At 39.8% G+C, this 16,111-nt stretch overlaps 1 protein-coding gene across 1 annotated transcript in view; it reads right to left on the bottom strand.

Moving 5' to 3' along the window:
• Window positions 1–14,894, bottom strand: part of PODXL2 (podocalyxin like 2) — a 42,059-nt gene extending 27,165 nt beyond the window's left edge. Inside the window, exon 1 of the mRNA XM_001377938.5 lies at window positions 14,615–14,894. Coding sequence (XP_001377975.4) covers window positions 14,615–14,654 — 40 coding nt within the window. The 5' untranslated portion in view covers window positions 14,655–14,894. The remainder of the gene's footprint in view (window positions 1–14,614) is intronic.
• Between the last annotated feature and the right edge of the window lie 1,217 nt (window positions 14,895–16,111).

The raw sequence follows: 16,111 nt of genomic DNA, 5'->3' as shown, positions 1-16,111 counted from the left end.
TGGATTGTTTACAGGGTAGAAATGAGCCACTCCTAATTTCCCTCTTTATATAATAAATCTAAAAGAGGCAAATCCCTAATACATCATTGTCACTGTCACCTGCCCCCTTACAATCTGTAATTTTGTTATGTAGGTTGGAAGGTCTTGGTTGATCTGAGATTCTCTGATCAACTTCCCACTTTGATTAAGTATATTATTCTAGCCCTTTTGAGAGAAATAAAAATACAGAATTTTAGAGTTGAAAGATCTCTTATTAGCAATCTAGTCCATTCCATACCTATACTAATGGCATAGGATGGAATGTTGGGCCTAGAATTAGAAGAGCTGAGTTCATATCAGGCCTCAGACACTGAATAAACCATGTGACTTAAAAAGTCATTTAATTTCTGCCTACCTCAGTTCTCCATCTGTAAAATGGGGATGATAGTACTTATATTACAGGATTGCTATAAGGATAAAATGACATATTTGTAAAGCACTTTATAAACCTTAAAGGACTACATAAGTGCTAGCTGTTATTATTATTATCATTTTTATTATTACTTTTGTTGTTGTTATTAATATTATTATTATCTAGTTGATCTCAGATTCAGGAGAACCTGAATTCTAATCCTACCTCAGGAATTCACTTGGCTGTGTAACCTAGGGCAAGTCACTTAACCATTGTTTGCCTCAGTTTATATAGCCTTACCCTAAATTTGGTGCTATATAAATGCTAGCTATTATTTTATTAAAAGAATTCTCCTTATGAAATAGCCAGCAAGTGGCTATCCAGACCCTTTTTGAATACCTGTAATGAGGAGGAATCCACTAGAATCCTCCTATGGCAGCCCATTCCAGTTTTAGAAAACTCAAATTGGTACAAAGTTTTGTTTTTTTTTCTAACATCAAATCTAAATGTACTCCTTTGAAATTTCTACACATTGCCCTCTGGAGCCAAAGAGAACAAGGCAAGCCCTGCTTCCACACCTCTTCAGATACTTGAACTCAGCCACCATATTTTCAGACTTTTTTTCTCTAGGCTAACCTATCTTGATAGGGCATGAATTTAAGGCTCTTTCACCATCCCAACTTCTCTCCTATGGATGCTATCCAATTTACTGTTTTGGGATCCTGTATGACTGTCATCCAATGTGTTAGCTATTCCTTCTAGCTTTGTCTCATCTGACTTAGTATCTAAGTCATTTATAAAAATGTTCACCAGCTCAGGTACAAAGACAGATCCCTGAAGTGCTCCACTGGAGACATCCTCCAGGATGATATCAAAGTCTTAATGACTTCTTTTGGAATGGCCCGATGAGGTCCAAATCCATCTAAACTGTCAGATAACCTAATTTGCGTCTTTCCCTCTTATTCATTAAAAAAATATCATGAGAGACTGTTGAATATTTTGCTGAAACCTAGGTATAATGAATACATACCATTTCCCTGATCTAATTATATTAAAAAGAGAATTTTAGTTAGTGTGACTTGACCCATCAAAGCCAAGCAGTCATTTAATGATCACATACTTCATTTATAAATGGAACAAATTATCTCATTATAGCCTAGAGACCCATTTGTTAAAAAATGTTTATTGCAGCTCTTTTTGTAGTGGCGAAGAGTTAGAAACTGAGTGGATGTCCATCAGTTGGGGAATGGCTAAACAAGCTATGATACATGATTGCAATAGAATACTACTGTGCTATAAGAAATGACAAAAAACCTTTTCTCTTCTAGAAAAACTTATATGAACTGATGCAAAATGAAGTAAAGCAGAAGTGGGAGAATATTGTACACAGTAACAGCAATATTGTATGATGATCAACTATAAATGACTCAACTATTCTTAGCAATGCAGTGATCTGAGACAATTCCAAAGGACTCATGATGAAAAACACTATCCACTTCCAGGGAAAGAACTGATGGAGTCTGAATGCATATCAAAACATACTATTTCTTAGTTATTTGTGTGTCTGTGTGTTTTTTGAGTCGTCTCCCATAATAACCAATATGGAAATAAGTTTTGCATAATTGCATATGCATAGCCTAGATTAAACTGTTCGCCATCTTGGTGAGTGGAGGAGGAAAGGAGGGAGAGAGGATGGGATGAAGGGAGGGAGGATGGGATGGAGGGAGGGAGGAAGGAAGGGAGAGAGAGAGAATTGGAGACTCAAAATTTTGGGAAATTAATGTTAAAAATTATTTTTGCATCTGGTTAATAAAAATTAAATATTAGATCAACATTTTAAAATATATATCCTATGCATGTTTTGGTGTTTTGGTTTTAGAAGATTATTCATTTACAAAAATGAATTATATAGAAATGTGTTTTTCATGATAGTACATATATAACCCAGGTTGAATTGCTTGCCAACTCTGGGAGTAGGGAAGGAAGAAAAGAGGGTTAATTTGGATCATATAATTTCAGAAAACTTATTTGGAAATTTGTTATTAAAATAAAAACAATAAAATAAAAATATACTCTAGAAACTTGTTCAAAATTAAAATCAAGCTCACTAGACTAATTCATAGTCTCTACACTCCCCTTTTTCGAAAACTGGGACATGTGTCTTTTTCCAGGCCTGTAGTACCTCTCTACTCCTTCACAGTCTCTAAAAGATTAGAATCAGCAATCAAATTATTTGGTTGCTTCAGTATCCTATAACATAGTTCTTTAGCTACTCATTGAGGGCAATTAGATTCTTTCCTATCGCCTCACTTAAATTGGGTTTCAATTCCTTTTTCCTTATTTGTATTTCATCTTAGTCCAAAGATCATTCCCCTTAGCAGAAAAAACAGAAACAAAATAAGAGTTAAGTAGTTCTCACTTCTCACTGTGGTTTGCTATCATTGACACTTGGAGTAGTGGAGTCTGATGCCTTCTGTAACTTGCTTTGTTTTACCAACATCATTTTTTTAAAATGCACTTTTTGTCACCCTTTGTGTTCATTCCCAATCTCATAATCAGATTAGGAATTTCTCACTGTCCTCTTTGCCACTTGAAAGATAACCTGAGGATGATGATGTGCATGGGGATATAACTTCAAGGCAACCTAAACCTAATACACAATAGGGGCTTCTACTCTTTTTTTAACCCTTATCTTCTGTCTAAGAATTGGTACTAAGTATTGGTTCCAAGGTAGAAGAGTGGTATGGGCTGGGCAATGGAGGTTTAGTGATTTGCCCAGGATCACACAGCTAAGAAGGGTCTGACGCCAAATTTGAACCCAGGACCTTCTGTCTCCAGGCCTGACTCTCTATTCTCTGAGCTACCTAGCTGGCCCTTCTCTTGCATTCTTAATAAGTCTTCCTGGATTAAGTTTATCACTGCTCCAAACCATTCTATATTCAGTTGCCAAAGTGATTTTCCTAAAATTAAAGTATAGACTTTATCATTTTGCTGCTCAGTCAACTTCTATGGCTCCCTGTTACTTTCAGGATCAAATTTAAAGCTCCTTGGTACTGAATGCTCTTCAAAGCTTGAGCCCTTGCCATCTTTCCAATCTCCTTACATTCTGTTCCTCTCTACACTCTCTATAACCCAACCACACTGCCCTGCTCAGTGCTCCTCACACACAGCACTCCATTGTATGTCACCGGACTTGGCACTGGCTGTTCCCCAATCCTGGAATGTTCTCCCTCCTCACATCTACTTTGTAGAATCCCTGACTTTTTATATTCAGTTCAAGTGGAGCAGCTAGGTGGCTAAGTCGATAGAGTGCCAGGCCTGGGTTCTAGAAGACCTGGGCTCAAATCTGGCCTTAGACACTTCCTAGCTGTGTGACCCTGGGCAAGTTAGTTAACCCCCATTGCCTAGCCCTTACCACTCTTCTGCCTTGGAACCAATACTTATATTAATTCTAAAACAAAGTAAGAGTTTTTAAAAAAAAGATTCAACTTGAGCCCCACATCTTCTGTGAGACCTTTCTTCTCTCACTGCTCTTAGTGCCATCTCATTTAACGGTCTTTTTTCTTCTAAGGTTAACTTCTGACTATGCTATATTCATCTTGCATATTCTGAATTAACCGAATTAAATATGCTGTCTCTTCTATTAGAACTCAATTCTTTGAGGGCAAGTACTGTTCTTGCTTTTTCTTTTCATCTCCAGAACATAACACAATGCCTGATTGTCTCAGTGGGACCTCTGAGGTCAAACTTGTATCTTTAGGTTAAGATCTCCAGATCACCCATACTTCCTGCATTTGTATCCAAAAATTCAAGGCTGTCAGTTTTTATAACTGGCTCCATTCTTGGAGTTAATTTTCTGAAACACCTAAATGTTTCTACTGTTATTCTTCCCATATTATAGCTGCTACTCTATGATATCTAGATTGATATATGTCACATTTTTACCTCCTTCCTCCCATTTTAGTTTAGTACCCTGTAAATCAGATTCAAAATACTACATACGGGCAACTATATTTTAACATCTCTCACTGAGTGAATTCCATCCCCAGTCAAAAGTCAATTACCCTTTGGTTTAAACAGTGATAGAGATTAAAAATTGTGTTCTCAGATCCCATCTTCTTAACCAACAATTTACTTCCCAAACCTGCCTTTCTTTCCCAAAGCCCCAGGCTTTAACAGGTAACTATAGGGAAAATATCACTTGTGCCCCTTGAGGCCTGAGCCTGGCCAAATACTTCATCAACTTGAGAAATATGTTCAAAATTCCTTCTGTCAGTAGCCATTGTCCCCACCTGAATTTCTGGTAGTGGGCAATAGTCACCTGGTTAGACAAGTCTTGGGAAACTTTCCATCATGTCCTAGATGTAAAAGCTGGGAAGATGGAAGACATCAGTTAATGGCAGGCTAACCAAAAGCTGCTTGAGTCACTAATCACAACCATATATTTCTTTCTCCCTTAATCTTTACTGGGTGATCTCTCTCCAAATGTCCCCTGTGGATCTATAACATCATGTAAAAAAAAAACATATACCTTCCTTTTTTTTTTAAATCCTTACCTTCTACCTTGGGATCATTTCTAAGACAGAAGAGCAACAAGGTCTAGACAATTGAAATTAGGTGATTTACCCAGGGTCACACAACTAGAAAGTGTCCCAGGCCAGATTAACATAGACCTGCTTCTAAAAGTACACTAGTAGATATTTATCAGCTGGTTCTCAAAAAAATGCAGCCATGAAGTATTTTAAATTTTAATTGGAACTAATTTTTTTCTTAAGTCTAGACAATCAACAAAACAATAAATCCAATCCTGATTCATAGTGTGTGCTCATTTCTGAGTGAAACTGAATTTTTTTTTAAGTTCTTACCTTCCATCTTGGAATCAATACTATGTATTAGTTACAAGGCAGAAGAATGGTAAGGGCTAGAAAATGGGGGTTAAGTGATTTGCCCAGGGGTCACAGCTAGAAGGTGTTCAAGGCAGATTTGAACCTCCTGTCTGTAGGACTGGCTCTCAATCCACTGAACCACCTAGCTGCCCATCACATTGAAATTTTAACAATCTGATCATAAATTGGTTTAAGCTGGCTCCAGCACACCCCTACTCTACCCCAGAGTATCTACTTCCTTCCTTTGTAGAAATAATTACACATATATGTTTAGCTTCTTCTTCTTTTACTTTTCATTGTAATATTGCTCCACTCCAACTTTTAGTACAGGTAGGGATTACTTTCTCCCTCTTCAAATCCTTTTTCTTCTCTGGGTTTACCTTAAAGTCCTTTTTCCATTTTTATTTTATAACTTTTTATTCTCTCTCACAATCTGGAAAATGGAGAAGCAATTCTCAAGTCTCCTCTCATTTCCTCTTTTAAGAGAGAAACCAAACAACCCTCTGTGTGAATACTTAGCAGTTAACTTGGGCCATAGCTGAAAACATAATATTGTGTCCTCTTCATGGATCATTATAAAATGCTTCTTACAAGGGGATGTGGCAAAGTTGGGACATTAATGCATTGCTGGTGGAGTTGTGAATTGATCCAACCATTCTGGAGGGCTATTTGGAACTATGCCCAAAAGGCGATGAAAGGCTGTCTGCCCTTTGATCCAGCCATAGCATTGCCAGGTTTGTACCCCAGAGATAATAAGGAATAAAGACTTGTACAAGAATATTCATAGCTGTGCTCTTTGTGGTGGCAAAAAAAAATGGAAAATATGGGGATGCCCTTCAATTGGGGAATGGCTGAACAAATTGTGGTATCTGTTAGTGATAGAATACTAGTGTGTCAAAAAGAATAATGAACTGGAGGAATTCCATGGAAATTGGAATGACTTCCAGGAATTGATGCAGAATGAAAGGAGCAGAACCAGGAGAACACCATACACAGAGACCTGTGGTACAGTAGAATGTAATGGACTTCTCCATTATTGGCAGTGCAGAGATCCTGAACAACTTGGAGCAATCTATGAGAAAAAACACTATCCACATTCAGAGGAAAAACTGTGGGAGTAAAAACACAGGAGAAAAACAACTTCTTGAATACATGGATCAAAGGGATATGGCTGGGGATGTAGACTCTAAATGAACATCCTAGTGCAAACTCCAACAACATGGAAATAGGTTCTGATCAAGGACACATGTGTAATACACAATGAAATTGCACGTCAGCTGCAGGGAGGGAGGGAAATAATGTGATTCTTGTAACCAAGGAATAATGTTCTAAATTGACTAAATAAATTAATTTTAAAAAATAAAATAAAATACTCCTTACCCTCCATTTTTGCCAGAATCAAGATCCTCAAATCCCTTTGGAACATACCTTCTGGCACAAACTATATCTTATCAACAGTTTCCCTGCTAAGACATCTCTGATCTAATCCTAGCCACTAGAAGAGAAAGAAAGGAAGAGTAAAATCTATTTTAGCACCCTGAAACAGAGATAAATTTCTGCCTTGTCCCCCAGATGGATATCTTCCTTTCCTTCCCCCTTCTTCCCTTTCCTCCCCACCTTCAATCTTCCAGCTTCCCTTGATGTCTTCCCCTTTTAGAATGTAAGCTCCTGAAAGCAGAGATTGTCTTGTTTTCTTGTTTTGATGCCCTCAAAACTTGGCAGAATACCTGGCAGGAGAACAAGGAAGATAATACGTATTTATATAGTGCCAGTTATGGGCCAGGCACTATGCTAAGTTCTTTACAAATATCTCATTTGATCCTCAAACAACTCTGTAAGGTAGGTGCTATTATTAGCCCCATTTTAGTTACAACAACTAAGGAAAACAGAATTGACTTGGCCAGGGTGATGATTTTAACTCAAATCTTCCTTTCTCCAGGTCCACTGCTCTATTCACTGCTCCACCTAGTTGCCTCTCTGGTACATAGTAAATACTCCATATATTTCTCTCCTCTCTCCTCTCCCCCCTCCCTCATTTTAATGCTAGTCTTCCCAGAGGTACCAGGGCACTAGATAAAAATGAATGAATACCACAACTACCCCATTCACCTAAATGCTAAGACTATTTTTGTAGAACATCTATCAGCACGGACAAAGAAACAAAGAAATGGAAGCGTTTCTTTACCAAAGCAAGTACAACCTGGAGTCTTATGTTCAATAAAACAGAAGTAAAATGAACTCAGTGGTATTCTTCATTATGCTGAGCCAGATTATGACCCTGTAACTTTCCCCTCTTTATCTTAGTTCTTTTGTCTGAAGCCACCCAGAAAAAGCTCACCCATTCTTTCAGGCATGTGGAGACTGTAATCAAGTTCCAACAAAGTTTTCTTTTCTCCAGGAAAATCATCGTGGCTAAATCTCTAGGTTACATATCAAAGGGGAAAAGCTTGCAATAACTACATATTGAATGATTTTATAGTCTTCTCTCTCTCTCTCTCTCTCTCTCTCTCTCTCTCTCTCTCTCTCTCTCTCTCTCTCTCTCTCTCCTCCCTCCCTCTCCACACATATGTATATGTAAATATATATGTTAGAAAGAGTATTTAATTTAGAGCCAGAGGGTATGGGTTCATCCTGAATTTGTGTTTTCTTGGGAAGTCACTTTACCTTTCTGGGTCTTGGTAAATGCAGAATAAGATATGTTTCCCTATATGTTTAATGTGTAGATTGTTTCTGTTGTTCATACTTATTTGTTATGAGGGAGATCTGTCATTTTGGAGATGATAGAATTGTGAGGGAGCCTAGGAGGTTGAAAATGTCCCCAAGAAAATCAAGAAAAGACATTAGTGAGATCATTTTAGAGAGGAGAATAGAAGGAAACTCAGGACAGACACACAGGGTTATGTCAGCATTACCTTGTTAAATTTGACATGTACTTTTTAAAAGGCAAGCAATACTTAAAATTTGTAGTTTCTGTCAGGCAATATACATTTATTTAAGCACTTATAATGTCCTAAGCATTAGGGGAAAGGAAAGCAAAAAGCAAAATCTCTGTCCTCAATACGTGTAAAGAAATAGCTATATTTAAGATACACATAGAACAGATAGGAGGTGATCGTAGAAGGAAAGTCTCTAGCAACTGGAGAATAAGAAAAGGCCTGCTACAAACGGTAGCATCATCCCTTGGTGGCTGTGGAAGTGGAAAAAAGGGAAGGACATGAGAGATGTTTCGAAGGTATAAATGACGAGCTTTGACAACAGACTGGATATGTAAATTGAGTATGAGTAGTTAAATATGCTACCTAGTTTGCCAATGTGGGCAAGCCAAAAAGATGTTAATGCTCTCAATAATAAGATGGAAGTACAATAGGAGGAGGTATGAGTTCTGTTTTGGATATATTGAGTTTGAGATGACTACAGGACATCCAGTTTGAGGTATTCATTGGGCAGTTGGTGATGTAGGACTGGAGCTCATAAAAGACACTAGGACCAGCTCTTCAGATCTGTGAATTATCTGTATAAAAATTGCAACCTTTCGTCCTGATAAAATTACTAAACAAGATAGAATAGAATGAAAAGAAAGAGGCACAGAACAGAGCTTGGAGAGACGCATGTATGATTCATGAGAAAGATATACATACTCCAGTAAAGGAATCTGAGAAGGAATAGTCACACCAATAGGAGGAGAAGTTAAAGAATACAGTGTCCTGAAAACCTGGAATGGAGAGTATTTAGGAAGTAATCAACTTTGTCAAACGGTGCAAAGAAGTCAAGAAATATGAAGACTAAGCAAAGGTCATCAGCTTTGGCAATTAAGAGAACATTGGTAACTTTGGAGAAAGTTATCTGAATGAGGTTGGAGATCAAATTGAATCAAGCTTAGAAAAGAGTGAGATAAGAAATGAAGGTACCAAACAGACAAATCAATTGAAGGAGAGTGAAGCAAGCAAAGTAAAAACAACAACAACAACAACAACAAACTATATATATATATATATATATATATATATATATATATATATATATATATATATATATATATATATATATACATAATGCCTACAAAAGTGCAAATGGAAAAACAATAAAACTGTCAGTGGCTACCCACTTACCTATAGAATAAAGTCCAAAACCCTTGCCATGACACTTAATTCTCTGTACAATCTTTCCCTAATCTAAATTTTACCAGTTTCATCTCCCTACTTCTCTTTTAGACAAATCCTTCTGCCCAGTAAAATGGGACTCTTTCACATGCTCCAAATGCACACCATACTTCCTTGCTTATATACCTTAGTTCCTGCTTCCTTGAATTCCTTTTTCCTTCCATATCCACTTAGTGAAAACCTACCCATTTGGCATGGACTGGATCTGATTCAGACTAGTTTTCTGGTAGTTTAGGTGTGAAAATGAAATGAAATTAGACTCTTATAATCCATTTGGCAGTTAGCAAAAATTTACTTAGACGTGTCAGGAGGCAAGTCAGAACAAGGGATAGATGTTCATCCAGGATAAAGCATAGGTTCAAATGAACATGGCTTCCTAGTGTGGTTCATGCTGAAAGTCTATAGTCACAAGCTCTAGTCCTTAATATCCTGGATGTTTTATAGTCGGATGACCAAGAAGCTATATCAATAATTCAACATTTATTCAAGGAGCTAGTTAAATTTTGAAAATAGTTTTTATCCTGTTTAAGGAAAAACTAGGCAAACTTCCCAGGAGAAGGTCAAGGCAAGGGAATTAAAATATTAATAGGAAATAGATATTATAGAAATATTATTATTATGCTATAGAATCTATACTGCCTGCCCTTCCAAGTACATTTCTGGAAGGTATTTGCCTTCTCCAAGAGGACTTCCATGCAATATTACCAGTCCAAAGTTATTTCTCCATCCTAAGTAGATCCCAAAGCATTTTGTTATAACTATTTTTTGGAATTTAGGAACCCATATAGTATATCATAGTTATTTACATACAGATCATATTTCTCCCATTAGATTATAAACAGTTTTTTTATTTTTTTGTCTTCCTCAATTCCTAGCATGGGGCCTGGCACACAATAGGCATTCAATAAATGTTTGTGGAATGACTGAATGGATGAATGAAGAGTCACTGGTTTCTCCATCTTCCTAAGAAGTCTGGTTGGACATTTGGCAAAAATATCTTTCTGATAATATCCTTGCTGAAAAACAGAAATATGTGAAGTGAGAGATCTTTTATTTTGGTAGATTAGGAGTTGATTGAATAACCAGACCCAAAGACATTAATGGATTGAGGTCAACCTAAAGGGCTATTACTAGTTCAAGGACAGAGTGCTATATTCTTGGCACTGTTCTATTTGACATTCTTATTAATAACTTAGGTGAAGGTATAGATGGTATGTTCATTCAATGTGTAGATGAAAGAAAAAATAACATGCTGGATGATGGAAACAGACACTAGGAAGATTTTGACAAACTAATACAGATTTCATTTAATAAAATTAAAAGCAACAAACATAGTCTCATACCTAGCTTTAAAAACTCAACTATACATTTCACATAAAATCCTCTTTTTTTGTTCTACCATGAGGAAGACATGTATGTTCTTTCCTTGGGTATTTGTGAAGTTCAAACTAAAAATAAATAAATGCAATTGTTTAAAATCTACTATACAGATATATATCATTGAAATAAAGATGTTAGAAGACATTTCATCCAAAAAGACCTGGAAAGTTTAGGACCTGAAAACTCAATCCTGGTTAACAGTGTGAGGTGGGGGCCAAAAAAAAACTCCAAACCCCCTAATGTCTAGAACAGAGTTTATATCTCCAATGTAATTTCCTTTGGTTAAATGGTATAGGGAGTATGCATTCAGTTCTGGATAACACATTTTAAGAAAGATATTGATAAACTGTGATACATAATAAGATGGTTCACAAGGATAATGAAGAAATTAGAAGTCATGAAACATGAGCATTGAAGGAATTAAAGACCTTTAACTGAAGAAGATAAAATCAGAGGGCAATATATATAACTCTCTTCAAATACTTTAAGGGTTTCCATGTGAAAGAAGACTTGATTTGTTTTACTTGGCCCTAGAAAGCAGAACAAGAAGTAGGGACAGGAAAGTACAGAGATAGATTTCAGCTAAATATGAGAGCAAAGCTTCCTAACAATTAGAGCTATCCAAAGGTGGGATAGACTGCCTCTACCCACTAGGTTTCCCATCTCTAGAAGTTGTCATGTGGAAACAGAATGACTATTTCTCAGGGATATTGTGACAAGGATTTCTATTTCAGTAGTGCGTTTTCAACTCTAAAAATTCCATTATTTTTATGGTCATTAAGTCCAGTATAGAGTATTCAGGACAGAAAGTGCAACTGAAGGACTCGTGGGCACTAGTCTCTGTTCCATTCTTGACTCAGGTTGGGGCTCAGGCCAGTCACTTCCTCCTTGACCCAGTTCCTTCACCTGTAAAGTAAGGAGAGTCAGTTTCTCTGCAACACATCTTTCTTTCCCTGCTTTCTTTACTATTTCTTTTGGATGTGTTGAAATAACCAAGGGCTTTGGATGAGTGTGGATGAGTGTGGATGAGTGTGTGTGTGTGTGTGTGTGTGTGTGTGTGTGTATAAAAGAATGTTTTCCTATTTTTTTATCCCTAGGTTTTAGCTGATGTTCTTCAGGAAGCATCCTACTTTCTTTGTTGATTTTGTTTCTATGATGACTATTTTACCTTTATATAAACCTTGATATTTTCAAAGACATTGACAGTAGGTAATTATTTAGGTAATTAGATGGGAGTCCTTTCTCTTCGAATATGCCTACAATAGGGTTACACCAAAATAGTAGCACAAACTTAAACATTCTAAGCATAATTACTTTCAAATGTAACAATTAATCTGCCTTAATTAAGGCCACACCCAGCTTGATATTTCAGGATTGCTCTCTGAATAGTTAGTTTTCTTTATCCCTATACATTTTTTATTTTCTGTTACTTTATGATGCTTGGCAGAATGGGTAGAGAAAAATAAGCCATCTGAAAGGACATTGATACAGTCAGAGGCCTGGGTTCAAATTCAGCCTCTGATACTTTCTGTGACCTTGGGCAAGTATGAGTGAACTGGATGGCATCTGTCCCTTGTAGATCTTTGATCATACTATGATCTCATGCAGATTTCTTCTAGTTATCAGTCCAAGAGAGCTGAATATCAATCATCCAAAACAGAAAAGGGGAGGAAGTATGCCAAATAGAAATCACCTAACTCATTCCCAGATTCCAAATTAAGTCCCAGTAATCAGATCCTAGTTCCAGTTAACCCTGAGATAGCTATTTTGTTTTGATTTTGTTTTCCTTTCATTGTTTCTGAAATTCAGTTCATTCTAAGCACTTTTTTGTACATACCCAGACAAATATATCGGCTCCCTTAGGAGGGCCCATCTTAGGATTGCAAAATAGGGTAGTGAAAGACCATTACTACTAAAATAGGATGATAGAATCCAAAGGGAAAACAGAATGAGTTATTCTATTCTGCTTGACATTTTCCTGCAAATCCTTGATAGAATAATCCAGGGAAACAATCTTCAGGCACTACCAGGACAGATAAAGGACTTGAGCAACAAGTACCTTAAAATAATTATTCCTCATCATTTATGACATACATAAGCACACCATTACATCCTCATATAACAATCATACCAGGCTATACAGCATTGTCTGCCTCACAGACAGAATCACACATTCCTAATTATTCTGGTAGCAGCTCCACAAGATCCAACAGTGTCCATCATACAAACACATGCACACATACAGCTTTTACCTTTGTGTAGTAATCATAGGGGAACTATCACTCAGTGGATAGAGATTTGAGGAAAAACTGAGATCTCATTCCAGCTCAAATACTGACCAGCCATATGACCATAAACAAGACATTTAATTTTTCTCATCTGTAAAAAGATATTTTTTTTGCCTTTCTCAGGTGGTTGTCCTGAGGTGCAAGTGAGATAATGTGTGTGAGCACACTTTGAAAACTGTAAAGCTCCATATAAGTGTAAGATCAAAGTGGTACTTTACATATGACCACAAATACTCACTGCAACATATTTCTACACATTTGTATGGCAACTGAATGTGAATTGTCTATCAATTCATTTAAATCAATGGTTATTAAGCACATATCATACACACCTACTATGTACAAGTCACTGTGTCACACATCCCATTTCTTACTCCTTTGTGTAAAAGCCACACTGTCTCATTCTCATTCATTCACCCCATATCCTTGAAGGGCTGCTATACTAGGAGCTGTCCAGCAGCATCAGTGTGTTTCTCACTTGCGATTATTTCCCTTGGTGTCTTTGAGTTAAGCCCCGAGGGAGCTGTTTAACCGTGGATGAAATAGCCTGTGCCTCCAAAGCATGTCGGTCTCCATCACATCTACATCCATAGCCCACCCCCTCGAGCAGGGTCCCCACACACCAAGCTGTCCATAGTCACACAGGCAATATCCCTATGTTAGGCAATCCAGCAGCGTCTGTCACACAGCTTGGATGAAGCCTTAGGAGTGTGCCCATCTCACATACACACTTAGGCACACCTATCACTGTGCGAGGGTCTTAGGAGAATCAGTCAGCAGAAACTGCTTGTCAAACAAGCACACATACACACCCCCTGCATGAAGTCCCATGGGCTCTGTCCAGCAGTGAGACTCTCCGCCCTTCCTCCCCACAATTGTGCACACACACGCCAAGTGAGACAAACCAGAAACCAGTACGGCAGGGCTTGTGGCAGGAGCACTTGCACAACCGGTTGTGAGGCCGCCCGGGAGCTGTCCAGCATCGTCACACTCATCGGCAACGCATCGTAGAGCAAGCAGTCTTACATACACACCATACACTAGTGTCTTTCTCACACACACACATACACACACAGATAGAACAGCAGTGTCACACACACAGATTGTATAGCAGGGTGTCACACACACACACAGAGGTCACACGGACGCTGTCCAGCAGCGTCTCACACACAGAGCGCAGCAGTGTCTGTCTCACACAGCGTACACCAGTGTCTCACACACACACATTCCCTTTACAGCAACGTCTCTGTCGCCCTGTCTCACACACGCGCCCACGCCCGCGCACACATATCATACGGCAGTGTCACACACACACACACACACACACACACACACACACACACACACACACACACACACACACCCCTCTCTCACCCGGGTGCTGTCCATCAGCACCGTGTGTCAATTTCTATGTCTGTGGCTGACCCTCCCCCCCGCCCTCTTTTTTTCCCCCCTTCTCCTCCTGCTCCGGCCTCTCCGACGTCGTGCCCGTAGGCCCGGGACACTCACCCCAGGCCAGCAGGAGGGCGGCGCACAGCAGCCGGCCCATGGTGCAGCCCCGCTCGGTTCCCACAGCGGTCCGAGCGCCCTCCTCCCGCGGCAGCCGCAGCAAGCTCGAAGCTTCGCCTCGGGCGTAATCGAGCGCGGCGGGAGGGTCCGTCGGGATGAGCCCAATAGGGCCGCCGAGCAGTCACTCACACTGGACTCCGCCCCCTGCCTCCTTCCCTCTCCCTTTCGCCGGGCCGCGTGCCTCACGCCTCGACCGGAAGGAAGCAGGCACAGAAATAGCCGCCCCCTTCCTTCCTGACCCCGCCCTTTTCTGTCGGGGCAAGCCAATCGGGCACGGAGGCTCGATTCACGTGCCTCGCGTTTCTAATGGCCGTACGCCTTAACTGCTCCTGAGACCTCCGGGGAAGCTAGGCTAGGGTGAGTGAAGAAGGCGGAAGCCAGTAGGTGGTGGAGGAGAGCTCCAACCATGGTAGCAAAATGCGCAGAGCCTTGCCTAGAGGGTTTAGAGGACCGGCACACACCCTGCCTCGGGTCGGTTGACGTGGCCAAAGCCCGAGGCCTGGTTTGGCCGCAGCTGCGCTCGGAGGCACCAGGCCTAGACCGGCCCTAGAGACCTCGAGACCTCGCCCTCCCACCCTGCAGCTGTAGCACCCGAGAGTCCGGCGGACTGCCCCTGGTGATCAGCGCTGGGGCGTCCTAAGAACCCAGCAAGCTGGCCCCAGAGGGCCCCTCAGGCCAACTTTTTGAAATGAGTCCCCCCAAACCACCCGAGTTATGGCTCTAAGTGAGCCAGCTCATGTTGGGCGACTCCTCGGGATTGAAGGCCAATTTTCCTGCCTCCCAGCCAAATGACACCTGTACTATTAGCCCTTTGCACCCACACTGCCCCAAGTTTGGAGGTCTGGAGCCAAACTGAGCTAATCTCAGTTCCCTGTGGTGCCCAACCATGTCAGGAGGAACAGCTAGAAGAACCCAGGGAATGAAAGAGTCCAGGAATGAAGGGCCAGGAGTCAGGTACTGGGAGCAGGGTAGTCGTGTTGTAAAAGGGCTTGGGTAAAGTCTACCATCCATGCACTGCCAACTCATCCTTTTATCATTAATAGGAGATATGAGTGCCTAGTTCAGGAAAGATTTAGGGTTAGGGGCAGTTAGGTGGCCCAGTGGATAGCGTCAGGCCAGGAGATGGGAGTTTCAGGTCCAAATTTGGCCTCAATCTAACTAGCTGTGTGATCCTGGGCAAGTCATTTAACCTCAGTTACCTAGCCCTTACTGCTCTTCTGCTTTAGAACCAAAAGACCATAAGAAAGATACAGGAAAGTACTTTGTAAACCATAAGGAGCTACATAAATCTCAACTTTTTGGCTGTTCCAAATAGCTGAAGTAAAACCAAATTAGTGGGACTTGCTAGAGCAGGTGTAAGATTTGACTTTTAGTCCCAAGTCTCCCAGTCATGTGACCTTGGTAAAATAATTTCATTTTTCCCTTATAAAATGAAGA

The sequence above is a fragment of the Monodelphis domestica genome, chromosome 7 (genome assembly GCF_027887165.1).
Source record: "Monodelphis domestica isolate mMonDom1 chromosome 7, mMonDom1.pri, whole genome shotgun sequence".
NCBI classification, from domain to species: domain Eukaryota; kingdom Metazoa; phylum Chordata; class Mammalia; order Didelphimorphia; family Didelphidae; genus Monodelphis; species Monodelphis domestica.
The sequence above is the reverse complement of the archived record's forward strand: the minus strand, read 5'-3'. Positions and strand labels throughout refer to the sequence as shown.